At 46.9% G+C, this 18,162-nt stretch overlaps 1 protein-coding gene across 5 annotated transcripts in view; it reads left to right on the top strand.

Annotated features, from left to right (window-relative positions):
- GOLGA4 (golgin A4) overlaps positions 1-2,301 on the top strand; it is an 87,617-nt gene extending 85,316 nt beyond the window's left edge. For all 5 annotated transcript variants that reach the window (XM_010945825.3, XM_010945827.3, XM_010945824.3 and 2 more), the window contains one exon: positions 1,589-2,301. Coding sequence is in view for 2 of the 5 variants with exons in the window: in XM_010945827.3 (XP_010944129.2) it covers positions 1,589-1,612 (24 nt within the window). In the remaining 3 variants the exon portion in view is untranslated. The remainder of the gene's footprint in view (positions 1-1,588) is intronic.
- Positions 2,302-18,162: the final 15,861 nt, after the last annotated feature.

Here is an 18,162-nt window from a genome sequence, read left to right as displayed (position 1 = left end):
TCATTTTTATTTCTAATATATGTTAGTTAACTTGCCTTAGTGATTATCTGAAACTATCATTACTCATATAAATCCATGTCTAACCCAATAAGTCTTAACATTTATCTTTCATATTATAAATACTACATCATGCTTGCTAATATATTATTATATTTAAATAGTATCATTTGAAAGGTGTACTATGTAGCATTTCTATTGATTGATTAATTGTCTCCTCAACTTTTAGTTTGAAGAATTTCAAACAAGATTGGTAAAAATAGTACCATAAACACCCATATACTGTTCACCTATATTCACCAGTTATTAGCATTTTGCCAAATTTTCTCTGTTGCTCTCACTCTTGCTTTCTCTCCATACACAGTGTTCCCTTCTATGACACTAGACAGTTGCTTGCAAACATGAACTAAATATTTCAGCAAGTATATTTAAGAACAAGGGCATTTTCCTACATATTCACAATACAGTTACCACTCTCAGGAAATTTCATATAAATACAATACTGTTATCTAATAAATAGTGAATATTCACATTTCCCCAGATTTCCAAATAACGTTTTTCATACTTTTTTAAAGTCCAGGATCTATTCAGAGATTGCACATTGCATTTTGTTGTCATGTTCTTCTAGTCTCTTTTAAACTAGAAAACTTCTCCCCGCCTGTTTTTTGTCTCTTGTGACATTGACATTGTGCAGCGTTGCTGAATCATGCATGAATTTCTTCTCCCGCAACAGCACAAGCTAAGGTTTCAAAATAATAACTGACAAAGGGATTTACATATCACAGAGATCTTTTTCTTCTCTAGGTTTCTAAGACTAGCATGATATTGAGCGAGTTTGTAAATAATAAACTACTGGAAGTACATCATCAGTAGTGGATTACATTATCCATGTACAAGTTAAGATTTTAAAACATTTTCTCTTTACTAAAATGCATATGAAAAGTTCATCTCTATTACTTAATCTTATTTGGTAGTTTATTTTTATGCATTTTTAACCTCATACTACTAGCTTTTAGCAGCTTAAACAGACCTTATTAGGAAAGTTTGGCATCATGTCTCAGAGTATTTTAAGTTTTCTAAAATTGTTTGTTAATTTCAGATGAGGCATAACTTTTTCACACCAAAATGCTGTTGTCCTTTGCTGCCAAGCGTAGCATCCTGGGAGGACTGCAATACGTAGAAAAAGCAACACTTTAGGGAAAAGGGAAGAACCTCTTCTGCCCTTGAATCCAGGCTGCATCCTTGTGAGATTCTGACATGTCAGCACGTTTACTCCTGGCTTTTTCTCATTATGACCTGTTAGCATTCAGTACCTGGTGAAAGGTTGTAGTTACAGATTTCAGTTAAAAATACTGCTTTATAGGATTGCTGATTACAAGTCAGATCTTCCCAAGAACAGTAATTTTTAGAAGAGTCCTTTAAGATTTAATATTTAGAACATTTCTGCTTTAGTCCTGAGACCAGAGAATATACTTTTGATATAATTTTATTTTAACTTGAAAAAACAAATCTCCCAAAAAGGTACCTTCAAAAGTTTTGTTTTTGTTTTTTCCCTTTCTCTCTTTATCTTCTTTTCCTTTTTCTTTTCTAGTCATGGCTCCGATCTTCATCCTGAAGGAATGGGAAGATTGGTGTGGGGCAAGCCCAGAAAACTGCACATTTGCTGTTCTTAGAGAACGAAGCTGTTATTCAGGCCCCACATGTAGCCAAAAGACCAAGAGAAACCTGACCTTGGCCCACAGAATGATTGCAGGCTGCCTTTAAAAGAGATTGTATCAGTGGAGAAATGGCGATAGTTTTTTTTTTTCCCTTCTTTTTCCTTCAGTTTTTTTGTTGGGAAGAGTTTTGTGTTTAAAAGATATTTTGAATAACTTAATCTGATTTATGGGCTCACTTAATGTTCTTTTCTTCCATTCTTTTTGTCCCTGTTTTTAAAGAACTGCTTGCCTTTCCTATTTATTTTTAGGGTGATTTTTTTTTTCTTAAAAAGACTTGTGCAATACATTTTGAGGTGAAATGTAGTGGATTTTTTTCTGATAAATTAGAGCATTTAATTGACGGTTTTATCCAGATTGATTTGTTGAATATTTGCTAAAGACTAGTTCTTTAAGCTATGACTTAATGATAAATCCAAATGGCAGTACCTCATTGTTTACTTAGCTTTTGTACTTATATTTTTCAGAGGAAAAAATACTACTGTAAATTGTAAATAGTCAATACATAATTGTATTGTACGGAAATCTGTGACTGTTGGCAGTGTCATCTCGGAAGAACAGATAAATAAAGTTTATTTACTATATAAAATTTGCTTATTGTGTTTTTTCTTAGGTTGAAATCTATTCAGAAGTTAAGAATTTATGTTCTTCTGGGTGAAAACAATGAGGAGCTGTTTGTCAAGAGAGCTGAATGCTCAGCAGTTAGAAGGATTTTTTTATGTTCAAAATGAGCATGACCGAGTTAGAAGAAAGATGGAAACAGGAAACGCTTCATGCTGTGTGTTTTAGGATTCTGCCAGTTTGGGGATGCCTCTTGTCTCGGGAGTAGATCAGACTTTGATTCTGTTGAAACTTAGACATTCCTGGACACCAGGATATGGGAACTAAAAGAGAAAATGATACAGAACCCCCACCAAGTACTCACCATGATTATTACTTCAGTGCTTTTAATCATGGAGTGTTTTTCTAATGTGTGAATGGATATGTGTGTGTATGTGCACACGCATGTATATTTGTTTATAATGAGGCCTATTAAAATTCCTATGAAATTATTTTTAATTGCTGCATAATATTTTATCCTTGATATGCCCTCATTTAACCCTGTTTTCTCTACTGTTAATCATTTAGGTTGTGTGTAATTCTTCACTTCCCTTCAGTCCTCCATGACGATCGTATTGTCCATATTTGAAAGAACAAACTGGAAGCAACCTGTCTTTCCCTCAACAGCCTTTGGTTGCCAAACACGGGCACGTTTCAGGTTACTGTGCGCCAGCTTTGTCTGGCACCTTTCCCCCAACATTCTGAGGACAGGACTCAAGGATGAACATTCGGAGTCAGTACATGCTTAAACACTACATTTCCGAACTGGGCTTCACCCAGATGTGCAGTGTCAGAGACGAATTGTAGTAACGATGCCTGAAGCATCCTCTCTGGGGGGTGCAGGTGGGGGTGTGGACAAGGCAGCAGCGGCATTCCTTCCATCCCCAGGCCATTGTTTCTGCAGTAATAACAGTTTCCTTGGGCCTTAATTCGGGATCCTCTTTAGTCGGGTTTTGTTGTTCTTTCTAGGGACGTCCATACACCAAACGTGAATGTATGACACTTAGTAAACAATACAGCCCTTTAAAATTTTACTCAGATTAAATGTGCTCAACTACAAGTATGGAGGGATGGGTATCTCTCTCATACTTTTCCAACTGCTTAGTCCCCTGCTTCAGGAAGGTTGCCCCTTGATTACCTCACACCCAGGTAAGGCTGCTCTCCCCTTTCAAAGGGGGAATGTCTAATATGTTTCCCTGTCTGTCCCTCTTTCTCTTCTACTGCTGTAGGTTGCGGGTGGGTAGGACAGATAATTTGTCTTTTTCATTCACAGGTTTACAGGAAAATTTAGCTCAAGATTCGGTGTGGATCGTGAGATCCTGGGCATAACGTCTGATGCTATGGGTTGGGTAAGACTTTTGGGAAGTCTTTGAGATGAATGTCTTTTCCAGGCAACTAGGAAGGAAATGAGTATTTATGGCCCAGTGAGCAGACTGTGGTAGGCTGGGTTATTGTTTCCAGTTCTTCTCTCCCTCCGTGTATTTGGATTATGCATCCACATACTTCGTTATCTGACTTTGCGGTTCCCACTATAGAGAGGGTGGAGTCCATTTCTCCACTAACATTGAGTTTACCTGTGTAACTTTAGTCAATGAGTTTTGAGTGGACATGACCTCTGGCACATGTGAGCAGCAGTTTTAAGAGCCCTTGCATAGTTCAGCCATTGCTCTTTTATCTCTGCCATGAGGTTAAGATACGGATTCTCCCTTAGCTTGGGCCCTGGGATAATGAAGACGGGCTGACTACACATGTGACAAGAGGGAGAAATAAATAGTTATTATTAGAGGATCATTTGTTACTGTAGTATAACCTAGTGAAAACTAATACATTGTGCAAAAAAAAAAAGTTGCAGGATAATATGATTGTCTTTAGTTTCTACAAGTTTGACTATGGTGTGTCTTGGTGTGGATTTCTTTAGGTTTATCCTGGTTAGGGTTTGCCCAGCTTCTTGAATCCACAAGTTTATGACTTGCCAAATTTGGGAAGTTTTCTCTGAGTATTTTCTCAGCTCTTCCCTTTCCCTCCTCTCCCTGGACTCCAGTGACATGTTCAGTCCTTTGTTGTAGTCCCACAAGTCCCTAAGGCTCTGTTCTATTTTTTTTTTCCCATCCTGTTTTCTCTCTTCTTCAGATTGAGTAATTTCTTTTGTTCTGTTTTCAACTTCACTGACTTTCCTAAGTTTTCTCCATTCTGCTATTGAACCCATCCATTGGGTTTTTAATTTCAGTCATTATACTTCTCAGTTCTAAAACCCCCACTTGGGTCTTTATATCTTCCATTTCTTTGCAGAGATGTTCTGTTTCTTTGCTGAGGCTCTGTTTTCTCATTTGTTTCAAGCATGTTTATAATGGCTCATTGAAGCATATGTATGGTGGCTGCTTTAAAATCTTTGTCAGCTAAAGGATGGGATGGAAGTCCAGATTCTCCACTAGGCCTTCACTGACGCTGAAGGTGGGGAGGGTCTCCTCATCCCTGCTGGGTGGAGGTGCAGAGTTACAGTGCCCCACTAGGCCTCTGCTGACACCATGGCAGGGTGACCTCTTTACCTTTGGGTAGTAGTGAAAGTCGAGTCTTCTCTAGGTCTCCTCCTCTTCTTCCACCACAGCAGGAAGGCGGAGGGGACCTAGTTGCTGCTGGTGGGGTGGAAGTCCAGGCTTCCCATCTGGTCCCCACTGACACCATGGGGACGAGTGGGATGGGGTGATCTCATTGCCACCCACCAGGGATGAAAGTCCCTGCTGCTGCTCAGCCTGCTCTGACATCACCCTGGCATGAGTTTGGGTGCCTCCTTACCGCCTGGCGGATGTCAGAGGTCTAGGCTCCCCCTGGGCATTTGCTGGCAGCGGTGGGAGGGAGAGTCACATTGTTTTTTGCTGGAGTGTTTTTTTTTTTTGGTGCTTGGCTGGAGTAGAGGGGTGGTTGTCTAAAAGCTTTCTATCTTGCCAGGCTGCCCCTTCCCTAGTCCTTTGCTGGAGCATTCATCATCTCCAGTGTCTTCAGCTCCCAGGCTGCCATATGCAAGGCAGAGAAGAACCTCGGGGATTCACAGCATGTCTTTCCTCAGGTCTCAGGCTCCCTAGCCAGTCTGCCTCCTCCTCTCCACCTTTCACAGTCTTACATTTGTTTTATCTGCAGTGTCCAGGATTTTCAGTTGTACTTAGTGGGAGGAGCAGGGAGACGGATGTCTACTCCGTCCTCCCAGAAGCAGGTCTCCTATACCATGTGATTGTACTTCTGTGTTCACGTATGTATTCATTATGTATATTATTGATTTAAGGAATTCTACGTACAGTTACAGATACACATACTTTTAATAAATGTATGCATATATAAACTAGAGGGATATACTGTTAGTTCACAGTAGTGGTAATAACTGGTCTTCCCTGGTCACCTCCATCCAATCTCTATTTCCTCATCCTTCTTTAGTTTTTTTCATGGTATCGAGTATTGCCTGCCCTCAGTAAAAACTGTTGTTTTCTTTGTACTAGAATGAAAACCAGGAGGCCAGGCACATTATCCTTGTCCACTGTTAAATCCTCGTGACCTAGAATTTGGAGTTAAGCACTCAGTAAGCATGTGTTGAATAAATGAATGATGGATGAACGAGTAAATTAAGAAAGAAGATAAAATGTACCAGTACTTTCTCTGCAATTAAAAAAAAAATGTTAAGACTATGAAAATGTTTAAAGACCTCTTTCTCTCTTGAGAAGGCATATGGGAGTGTGGGGGAGCAAGGGGAACACAATTATGGGCAGAATCTGGACTTTTATAAGTCAATTAGTTACATATATTAATATTTTAAGGAACCAGTTACTTGTAACACACCCCACAGCTGATCGGGACCCAGCAGTGGAAATGAGTACAGCTGGAAAGAATCCCTTCCCTGTTTTCATTCCTACTTTCCTAGATATGTATTTCCTTTGGGATTGAGCCAGGTTGGGATTTGAAGATTAGTTTAAGCCCAGGGAGAGTCTGTCCTTTAAAACGCTTAAGTTTCCCTGATGTCCTGGGGAAGCAACATTGCATGCTGGCTAAGAGTGCATGCTCTGGGGCCAGGCTGCCAGGGTTCGAGTCCTGGCTTGGCTATTTACTCACTGGGCAAGGAATCTAACCTGTAAGTCTCAGTTTCCTCATCTATAAAATGGGAATAATAATAGCATCTGCATCTAAGGGTGGTTGTAGATCAAAGTCATACTTATAAAATGCTGAGAATGGTGTCTGAAACATGTAAGAGCTGAAAAAACATTGGCTATTGCCAGTCTCTTGTTAATAGCGTAGGAGACTGAAATTATCAACTATTAGCCTGCAAGAGCACCAGGTAAAGGTACAAGTTGAACAGAACTGAAGTCACATGCTCTTGTCCACAAAAACAGGCACGATGCTAATGACTGTGGTCACCACTGCCTGGAACCAACCCCCACCAATGGCAGGAAGACCGTGAAGAGAACAGCCTGAGCCAGAACACGTGCCCCTCTGCTGCTGGAAGTGGGCGCAGAGGGAGACTCAGAAGAGATGGGCAGAGACCTCTCTGGGTGCTGGCCTGGAGTGGAGTGCAGGGCAAGCCCTCCTTTAACCTTGGCTCTGTGTCTGTTGAAGACTCAGGAGTTCTTGGGCCTGCAAACCAGCATTGCCGTCAGAGGGTCTATTCGTCCTGGAAGTGACCACCTCCTGGGATAGTCAGGGCCTTGCCACCTCTTTCCCAAGTCTTCAAGGTGACCAGTTGCTCAGGAATCCCAGTATTCAGTGAGAACAGCACCCTCACCTTCTCCCTGCCTTTGCCAGCCTTACCCACATCTGCAGCCGCATTCACGGGTCTAACCTTTCCTCTTATGTCGACTCTGCTCGGTGTCGCACTTGCCCTTCTGTCCTGAGCCTTGATGCTGTTATCTCAAGACTAACCAGGGGCCCTTGATTATCACTCGTGACCACGCCCTGGACCTGACCCCAGCTGACCTGAGAATCAAGCTGTGTGGTCGGACCTGGTCCCTGGATCCTGCCGCATCACAGGCCCGGAAGGCTCCTGGGGAGGAAATGAACTGATTCCTGGCACTGGCCTGTACGCTTAGAAAATGAACTGAAGTGCGTACAGAACCGCCCACCCCCACCATGGCTGGATCAGAGGGGAGGCTGGGTGGATGTGTAGGACTCCAGACAGCAGCTGTGTCTGCTGCAAGGTTTCAGACCCCTGTGAGGTGGGGACTTAGACCTGAACTTCCTGCGTAAACCCAGGAGCCCCTGGAGACTACCTGCTTATTACATCAGAAGTAGAAGAACTCTGCTCTCTGACCTGGGAAAGCGGAGCTGGACTTGCCCAGGAGATGGAGTAGGAGAAGCCTTGCCCTCGGGCGATCCAAGGCTGAGCCTGTGCATGGTGAGCACATGATGTTCATATTCCCGCTGCCTGAGTGATGCAGGAACAGAACCAGGCAGGAACCCCAAGGGAGTGAAGGGACGTGAACGGTACTCTGGGGTGTTCCCCACGGAAGCCCAGCACTAGCAAGCAAGATGCAGCCCTGCAGGGATGCCTTGCTGTCCAGGCCACTTGCTGGACATCCCCAGAGTCACCCACTGATGACATTCTGGAAGGACCCCAGGACACGAGAAGAAGTATCCCTGAGAGGCAGTGGCAGCAGACACACGAATAGAAAACAGCCTGGACAGGACTTTAATACAGGTGCTCAGGGAAGACACAGTGGCTGTGGGAGCAAAGAGAGGAACACCTACCTGACCTGAGTCTGCAGAGGAGGAGGAGGGAGCTTGTGAGTCTGGGGGTGCCTCCAAGGCAGAAGGACCTCAGAAGCACAGAGATCAGGAGCAGAGAGTGCATGTGGAAACCATGTGAGAGTGGGTGCGAGGAAGGTGTGTGGCAGGCGAGGCCGAGTGATAGAGGCCAGATAGTCCTCACCGGTTTCTTAGATTTCATCCTCAGCTGGAACAAGACAGAACTTCAAGATAGTCTTAGATGTTCTCAGCTCAAAGCGTTTTCTCCCATTCCTTGAAAGTTCAGGGCCAGTTTTGCTTCCAGGAATCCTGCAGCTTTTGCCAGGGTGGCCTCTGAGAAAGGGAACGCGTGTGCAGTTCCATTGCCCCAGCCCCATGCGGTGCAGAGGCATCTGGGCCTCTCGTGGCCGGGGGCTGTCTGAAGTCAAGTTTGTTTATTGGAGCCACATGCACCCCATTGCTTGCTCTCTGGGCTCAGGACAATGAAGTTGCATCCAGCTGACCTTTGTCACCAAGGTCCACAGTCTAAACAGCTCCTCAAGTAAGAATTTAGACCAAACACCAGGCCCCTGGGCCCACCACTCAGCTCTTACTGGGATCCACTTGTGGGTTTTACTCTTAAGATAGGATGTCTGTCCCTTTTCCAGCTGAAGGTATGAGTCCCTGCAGCCAGGCCAACTGAGTGATTGGAGAAGGACCTAAAGGGAAGAAGATTCTGGTCTGTGCCTTTGAAGAGCACATGCCTCTCTCCTCTCCCCCGTTTTATAGACTGTGGCTGATGGCCTAGAAGCAGGGCCAGCCCCAGCCTCACCTCCACCCCCTGAATTTCCCCAGCATCTCATAGGGGGTTTCATGAGTGGGCTCACGCCCAGGCTCTGCTGCTGGGGTTGGGGGGTGGGTGGTGATTCAGGTGAATCTCTGAAACTGGGCTTTTGCCCAGGGAGAAAACTTGGGGGAACTTGGCTCAGCTGCCTGTCATTCTTTTATCCTTCCAGAAAGTTGGCTAGTCATGTTCTCATGGTGAAGGTGAGATAGGCTGGACCTGGACCTTCTACAGGAGTGCTTGCATTAGCACCCAGATAAATGTCTCCCCAGCAACAAAATACAAAGAAGCCATAAGGGACTAAAAACGGCACACATGCCCAGTTGGAGCAAGTTACGAACAATGTTACAAAAAGGCTACAAACCAAGTGCCACTTCTGAGGGGCGGGGAGCAAAAGCAGGGAACCGCGCAAGCGCGCACAATCCCTGCGCACCAAGGGGGCGGGCGGACCACCTCAGCCACTCCGCCTGCCACCAGCCCCACCAGTCCGCCCCTACCTTCACCCCATTTAAGGAGTCAGCCCGGCCTCGTGAGCAGGAGCACTTGTTAACTTGTTTTCACTCCCTTGTGCTGCGGCTCGAGTCCCAGTAAAACCTCGCCTGCATTCCTCGTCTGGCTTCTGAACCGGTTTCTGCTGATGAAGGAGTCCCAGGACCCCGGATGGTAACAAAGGTAAGACGAAAGAGCAAACATCCAAATAGTTCTCAACCCAGGACGCCACAGCCGCCACCAGTCAGTTGAGTTCACACACGACCTCAAACCTATCACACCGCGACTGTAAGTTTCCCCGAAGGGGGGGGTCCCTTCAGGGGACCCTGAGGGGCAGGGGCAGGGCAAAACCACGCGTCTCTGCGCCTCCTCTCCACTTAGAGCTGCTCCACTGTTATTTGTGTTACCTACTGAGGTTCTACACGAGGTTTTTGCTTGAAAACGATAATGCCATCGAAAGGCTTTTCACTTTGGCCACCTGGAAGCTTGGTGCCGAATTTAGGTCCCAAGTTAAAAAATTCTTAAAACCAGAATGGCCCAAGGAGCTTTTAAAATACAGATGCCAAGGCTTGCACTGCAGAGATTCTGTTGCTCTCTGAGCCACTGGGCTGTCCCCGATGGCTTGATTGTTTCTATTCTCTTTCTTTATCCTGGACTTACCTTCTGATTCTGATATATGTCTCCTCGGGCACCGATTGTTCTTTCGTACAGTACAGTTAATTATTCCTAGGTCCAAACTGGCAGTGAGGAGGGAGCTGCAGCCAGGGCCAGGGAGGGCAGTGGGAGGCCTCTGGCCAGTCTAGGGACCCAGCCCGGAGAGGGGACAAATCTGCAGCAGGGGAAAGTGTAGAGGCACCGGGTCCTCCAGATTGGTGGATTTGAGAATATAGGTGTCTTGCCCAGTGATCAGCCCTGGAAGAGGCCTAATCCGGGGCTGGGGGCTGGGCCTGAGGGTCAGAAGCCCTGGGCTCTCAGAGGAGCAGGGCTCAGGCCTGGAAGGAGCCACAGCCCACCACGTCCCCTGCAGCAGCTGAACACCTGCTTACACAGGCTGGACACTGAGATCTTCCCCCTGTCGGGCACCCCCAAATTTAGGTGGGAAAACCGAGGCTCCCAGAGCTTAAGTCAATACTCAGGCTTGGCCAAAAATTGTTTAGAAGGACAGGACTGTTCTCTGGGATGACTTTGAATTCTGAATTGAATGTAAATGTTGACACGAGAAAAATCCGTGGTGCTGACGTTTTGGGGTTATTTGTATTTTGAAGATAGTTGGCATGTTAAATGATTAGGCTTCATTATGATTCATTTCAATTGAAGAATTGATTTAGATTTGTGATTTTTAAGCTGAAACTTTATTACATTTATAAACAATATTGGCATATTTAAGATAACTTCAGATACATGTCATCTATAAGTTTTATTGGTTGGATTTATCAACTTTGATTAAATGAGGAATTCCTTAAGTACTTGGAAGAATTTTGGAGCCAGGTGAATACAGGAAATGCTTATAAAGGAAATCCAGTGTGATAAATTCATTAATGTAGCAAATTCAAATACAAAAGGAATTTAATGAAGTTATAAAAACCTGAAAATAATTGCTTAAAATTTGGTAGATTTGTAATTAGAATCAAATTAAAAAGCTGAACTTAAATAAGGTGCTACATTTGTGATGTTAATAAATTCAATATTAATTTTTTAAACAAATAGTCTTCTCATGAAAGCTTCTCTTAAATCTCTCTGGAGGTACTAATTAGAATTTTAAAACTTTTTTTTTTCCCTTTATCCTACAGCTGTATTTTCTCTGGGGCTACTTACTCTGTTTGTGAAAGTTTTTCTTTATGTTTATTGGGGTTTCCGGTGTCTGACAGTCCTTGAATGACAAGGTAGATCGCCCTCTTGGCTGGAATGAGTTTCCCTTTGAGTTTGTCTAGATTTGTTTGCCAGGTGTGTCCCTGAAAGAAAGGGCCACTTCTATGTCCCTTGGAAGTGGGCTGGGCTGGTGGCTCTCCCTTAGATCCTCTCTCTCCCTGCCTCCCTCTGCCTCTTCTCCCTCCTCCTCTCCTTCTTTCTGCCCTTACAAGAGTATTTGCCTTCTCCTCCTTTATACACCCTAATACTAGATTTGCCTCAGCGCCCCCCCGAGAGCTCACACCTCCACTTTAAGAGGGAAGACTCTGGAGAAGGAGGAGGAGGAACTCTGGACACACTGGCTTGGCTAAGCCCTCCCCAGGGTGTAGGCATTGTGGTCCTCTTTTACTCAGCAAGGTTCACCTTTAGTTGTTTTCAAAGTTGCAGGTGGGTTTTGGTGACCAGTGACAAGGATAGAAGCTTAAACAAGAAAATGCTCAAGGATCACAAAGTGTCAGGTGCCTTGTGGTCTGGTAAAGGATGATATCCAGTGGGTTCTTTTCTTGGAGATAATGGAATGTGTTAGGATTGCTTAACCGGAGCTGGGGTGGAAAGGGAGAGGAGAGAGAGCACACAGGAGACAGAGAGGTAAGATGGTCACTGAAACAGGCTTGATCATCAGAAGCTGTGTTTGAAACCTCAGGTGTCAGGACAACGGAGTGGAAACGAACTGGCCCTGGCTGGCTCACTTTGTGCCTGGCCCTGCGCACACCTTATTTTCTTTAACTTTCGTAACAGCCATGGGTGAGGAAATCGAGTCCCTCAAGACATGGGGAAATGCCCCAAAGCTGCAGGCTAGTAACCTGGAAGGCAGGATCTGAACCCTGGACGTAGTGATTCCCAGACCTTCCACTGGGCCCTCTCAAATTCATGCTAAATAGTTAGCAAAGTCCCTAGTGTCCTCCATCTCTGCTCTGAAGTCTCCTTTTGCTTTTTTTTTGTTTTAATTTTTATTAAAATTTTTTTCTTGTTTTTCGTTCTTTATTTGCGGGGGAGGTAATTAGGTTTGTTTATTTTTTTGATGGAGGTACTGGGCATTGAACCCAGGACCTCATGCATGCTAAGCACCTGCTCTACCGCTGAGCTATACCCTTCCCGTTCCTTTTGCTTTCTTGATTTAAGTGAAACGCTTACTCTTCTCTTGGGACTCTGCTCCCCCTGCAGCTGGTATTCGGTGGGGGTGGGGTGGGGGAGGGGTGTTTTCCCCCTGCTCCTTGGACCACTGGGCTGAAGGTCCACCTTGTTCCTCTTGTGGCTCTCAGACAGCTGTCCTCCCCTCTCCCTAACAGCTTTGACCTCTGCATCTCTTGCCATCTGTGCCCTCCATAATGTCATTTCCACACCTCCCATTCTCCAACCAACCGCATCCCTCTGTTAGCACAACTCCAGAACTCTTCAAAACTAAAGAACCAACCTAAGAGCCATCCATCCCACCCTGTCCTTTCCCCAGCCTCATCTCTATCTCATTCCCCACTCCTCTCCTCAGCCAGCCTCCATTCCACGACCCAGCCTTGTGGTCATACATCTTCAACTTCCACACCCATCTCCCCTTCATTAAACTCACCTGCTGAAACCCTTATCTTGCTTCCATCCAGTTTCCACCCACCTGCACCCTGGCAGCTGGAAGAGGCTGGAGAAACCCACTGGACCATGCTCACCTGCTCCTTTGAGATTTGTGACCACTAACTTCAAATGGGCCCATGGTCTGTTTCCAATCCCACCGTACTCCCTGTCTGTCCACCTTCATTGCCTCTCTGGGACACATTACTCTTCAAATCTCCAGCACCTCTCACTCCCTCCTCACTCTGTCGGTGCTTCCTGCTGCACCGAGCAGACTGAAGCCATCAGAGAATCACCTCACTTTCCCCCTCTGCTTCTGCAGACTGACTTTGATCTGTCCCATAACTTCTGCTTTCCATCCCATCACTGGTTGAACCCAATTTTCTTACCTAAAGTCAACACCTCTGCTTTTCCACTGAGCCCGTGCCCACTTGCCTACTCAGGGATGAAACTTTAGAAAGTGTCTTCTTGCCTACTTAACAGGGTGTCCTCTCTCCGCATCACTCCTGTCAGCCTGTGCACATGCTGCGATGGATCCCATCTTAGTAAACAAGACCCAGTGGACAGGGTCCCCGTGTTCCTCTTCAACATCTGCTCCATTTATCTGCTCCTCTTTATGCAGAACTCCTTGGAAGAGTTGCTTCTGCTTACTGTCTCCAGGAGTTCTCACCTTCTTTCTTTTCTGAACCACCCTACAGCTGCACTGAGATGATTGTTTTCAGGGTCACCAGTGGTCTCCAAAGAACCAAATCCAACGAGTGGTTGGTTTTCATGCTCACGCTGTCAACCGAGAATGATCTAGTTGGCCATCCTCCTCTTGGCTTCTGGGACGTTCCTCTCTTTTTCTCACCTCATCCCTCTGCCTGTTCTTTCCTCCGTCTCCTCTACTGGTAACACTCATCCCCCAGCCTCTTTAAAGCAGCTCAGAGATCATTGCTGAAACCCCTTTTCTGCTCTATCCACGTTCATCCCCTAGATGAACTCTTTCGGTCTCATGGTTTCAGATACCATCTAAGTACAGACAGCTCTCGGGCATGCGTTTCCAGCCACAGAGTGCCACCACACTCCAGCTGCCCCTCTCTCTGTAGATGCTGTGTTAGTCTTCTAGGGCCAACCTACCAAAATGCCACGGGCTGGAGGGCTTAAACAACAGAAGTTTGTTTTTTCATAGTTCTGGAGGCTGAAAGTCTTGGACTTTTGAGACAGGGTTGGTTTCTCCCGAGGCCTCTCTCCTTGGCTTGCAGACGGCCGCCTTCTCGCCTTTCCTCACACGATGTTTTCTCTGTGCAGTGTGGGAAAGGAGAGCTCTCTGGAGTCTATTCCTCTTCTTAAAAGGACACCAGTCCTGTTGGAGCAGAGCCCCTCATGACCTCACGTTTAAAGAGGTAATAAAGGTCCTTTCTCTGGATATAGTGACATTGGGAGTTAGGGTATCAACATCTGAATTTGGGGGGACACAATTCATCCGTAACAGATGTCCAGCAGGCATCCCAAACTTAACCCATCTGTCACTCAGCTCTTACTCTTCCCTTCAAACCCTGTTCTCATTGTGGTCTTTGGCTTCTTGGTGAACGGAAGCCCACCCCCGTCACTGTTCAGGCCAGAACGTGGCCATCACCTTGGACTCCCCTCCTTCCCTCATGCTGCACCTTTCAATCCATCAGTAAATCCTGCTGTCTCTACTTTCAAAATGTGTCTGGATTGCAACTACTTCTTTCTACCCCAGCTGACATGACTCTATTCTAAACCATCATCGTTTTTTAACTGACTTACGACAGTGGCCGCCTCCACTGTCTCTAGTTTCTGCCTTTGGCCTCTACTGTCTTTTTTCAACAAGACAGTAAGAGTCATCCTTAAATAGAAGCCAGACCATTTCCCTCACTGTTTAACTCCTTCCCTGCGGTGGATTCCATCCTCCTTTCAGTGACCAGCCGGGCCCTACATGGTCACCACGGTAACTTCTCAGCATCCGGCTGCTCGCTCCCTCTGCCTCAGCTAGGCCTCCCTCCCTGCTTTTTGTTGAGGCGGGTTCCTACCTCAAGGCCTTTGCGTTTGCTCCTCCCTCCAGCTGAAATGCTCTTACACTTGATGTTGTGTTTCCCTTGTCTCTGTCAGATACCTGCTCAAACTTGACATTTTCAGAGGGGGCTTCTTTGAGTATCTTACAGAGAATAGTGTCCCTGCTCCTGCTAGGTAAATTCTCCCTCAGCCTGCTCTGTGTCCTTCCAGAGCTGTCAAGTCCATGTGATATACACACTACATTTTTTTCCTGGGCATTGATTATTGTCACCCTCTCTTCTCCCCAGACTGTGACTCCCTGAGGGCAGCGACTTAGTCTGTTCACTGGAGCATCCTCAGAACACAGAACTCACCTGAAACCTGGTAGTTGGTCTGTAAAACCCAGAGAAATGGGTGAATAAATGACCACCTGGTGCTGCCAGGGAGGCTGGGGCGTGCGGTCTGGTCATGTGAGCTGCAGGGAGCTCCTGTCTCAAGGCCTATGTGTGTCGGGCCGGTGGGCAGAGGTGTGGGGTCACAGGCCTGATTCAGGGTGTGACAAGGAGGGCTGCCCCTCTGGGCACACCACACCCTTGCTGACCCTTCCCTCAGGACTTGGCCTTTCATTCGCATGGCTCTCACACTCTCTTGTGCCAGTGCCAAGAATTGAGGTTTAAAGTGTCCTTGAGTAATTCTTCACCAAAGGTGTGTTGTAAAACAATGGTGGCTGAATTCTGCACAGTCACCTGGGGACATGAGTTGGTTGTATCAGTTAATATTTACTATTTAAAACAGCATCACTTACTGAGCTTAGGACTCTGGGTTGGCCCTTTGGGCTGGATCAGCTTTGAAGTTCTTCCCGTCTCAGCCAGGCTCACCCCTGCAACTGGAGTCAACCACCTTGTCCGCTGAGACCAGCTGGTCCAGGGCCAGGATGGCGGGTCTCTGCAGCATGGTCACCTAGAGTCCAGCAGGGAGCTCATCCTTGCTCACAGGGGCCCAGGAGAGGGCTGAGAGGGCAGGGAGAGTCTGCATACCTTCTCGAGGTCCAGGCTCACATCCTACACGCCATCACTTCTACTGCATCCTGTTGGTCCTAGCAAGTCACTGGGCCAGCCCAGATCCAAGGGTTGGGGGCCCAAACTCCACTTCTTCATAAAGGGCTGTGCAAAGTCACATCGCAGAGAGGTGTGGCTGTAAGTAGGAAGAAAACTGGCCCTTTTTACAAGTGCTGTGTCCCAGCTGGCCAGCGGGCAGATCCCACAGCTGTGAGCGAGAGAGGGAGGGATGCCTCTTCGTCCCTGGGGAGGTCCTGGGTGTGCCGCTCTGGCTGTGGTGGTGGTGGGTTCCGGGCGGCCCTCCGTCCTCTGACCTTGGACTGGACGGCTGTGTGTGTGAGCGATGTGACCGCTCTCGGACAGGCTTGGTGGGGCTCCGAGAGGCACGCTTGGCCTTAAGAGCCTCCCGATTTTTCCGGTCAGCTGTCTGAGCTGGAGCTTGTTGGCCAGGCTGCAGTCTTTCCTATCTAATCCCGGTGCTGATTAATGGGGGCCATTTCGCTTTGATGGTCCCTGGCAGGCTGATGCCGCTCACAGGCCTGTGGCCATGTATGGGCAGAGCCAGAGGCTGCGGTGCTCACTGCGGACACGGTGGGGTTGGAGGTGGGGGTCACATCCTGCCCGGCGACCTTGGCCAGTCACCGTCCCAGCCTCCGCTAACTGCCTCCCGAAGTGTCATTTCCCTCCTCTTAGAAGTTATATAATTACACCTCCTCTCTTGCCAGCGTGTTTCCCTGTCCCTGCTGAATCATCCCCTCCAGCACTCAGGCAGGCTTTCTTGTTCCTGCCTTAAAATGTGAACCTCTGACTCCGCGTCTTGCCCATGTAGTGCCCCGTTCTCGACTCCGCCTTAGAGAATGCTTTGAAAAGAGAGACTTCTACTCAGTATCCTTGGTGTTGATTTCCAGTCCCCTTAAAACCCCTCCCGGGAGACTGCTCTCGGCCAGGTCTGTTGCTGGGGCCAGTGGTCACTCTGGGTCTGTCTCTCTGACCCTCGCAGGTGGTCCCTTTGTCCTCTGAGCAACCCTCCCTTCACTTGGAATCTGGGGCACGGCCCCCACTTCTCTAGCCTCACTGGCTTGGAGCAGCCTCACATCCCCAACCCTGACAATCTAGGGCACTTGGGTTCAGGCTCCAGGCCTTTCCTCTTTTTTGTCTGCATGCCCTCGGTGATCTCATCCCGTTTCATGGCCCCCAATGTGCCAGTGACGCTCATTTTCTGTCTCCTGCCTGGTCTCCAGACTCCCACGACTGCCTGTTCAGCAGTCTCCACTTGCGTGTCTAATTGCATCCGGAACTTGCGGGTCCTGGGTTGAATCCTGAGCCTTCCTCCCCAAACCTGCTCCTCTCGCGTCACCCCCACCCATCACTTAAAGCCTCATCTTTCCCGTTTCTCACCCTCTTTCCTCTTTCCTTGCCCTCCACTCCGAGTGGTCACTGAATCCTTCAGTTTGGGGGTTTGCATTTTGGCCTTTCTGATTTAACTTTACTTTTGAATATGTTAAACATTTATGCAGTTCAAAGTCAAAACAGTCCTAAAGGGTGTCCTTGCGGAAGTCTCATTCCCCTCCCAACAGTTTCTACCTCCATTTTTCAGTGTTGTTTTTGGCAGAAATAAGCACATATATTTATTTCCCCTTTTTCTTACCCAGAAGTTGACATACTATATGCGTTGTTCCACATCTTGCTTTTTTTGCTTAATATATTCTGGAAATCACGCCAGTTCACAGAGAACTTCCTCGTTCTTTATACCACTGCATCAGAATTTCATGGTAAAAATGTAATTTCTTCAACCAGACCCTTACTGATGAACATTTTGACTTGTTTCCAGTTGAGTTGCTCTTACAAATAGGGCTGCAGTTAACGACCTTGTGTATATGTTGTTTTGTGCTTTGGAAGGATGTTTTCAGGATGGCTTCCTGGAACTATGGGTGAAGGAAGCCATCAGGAGGATCTAGGAAGTTGCACAGGGTTTGTGTCCTGCAGCCCACCCGGGGAGGGCAGATCTTCCAGTCCCGGTTTGGACGTGGCCAAGGAGGACGATGGAGAAGGAAGAATCTCCCACAACATGGGGCCAAGGGCCCAAGACACGGTGTTTGTGGGCCCCTTCCGAGGAGCAGAACTCCAGGGTGGAAGGCCCTCATATAGCTGCTTCTCAGAATTTCAGAACTGCTCCAGAGCAGTGCCAGCTCTGTGTCTCCTTCTGGAAGTGGCCTCTTGGTGCTGTGGAGTTCAGCTGTGTCCTTACTGATTTCCTGCCTGCTGGATCTGTCTATTTCTTTTCCTTTTTTAA

The sequence above is a fragment of the Camelus bactrianus genome, chromosome 17 (genome assembly GCF_048773025.1).
Source record: "Camelus bactrianus isolate YW-2024 breed Bactrian camel chromosome 17, ASM4877302v1, whole genome shotgun sequence".
NCBI lineage: Eukaryota > Metazoa > Chordata > Mammalia > Artiodactyla > Camelidae > Camelus > Camelus bactrianus.
This window is presented reverse-complemented; position numbering and strand designations above follow the sequence as displayed.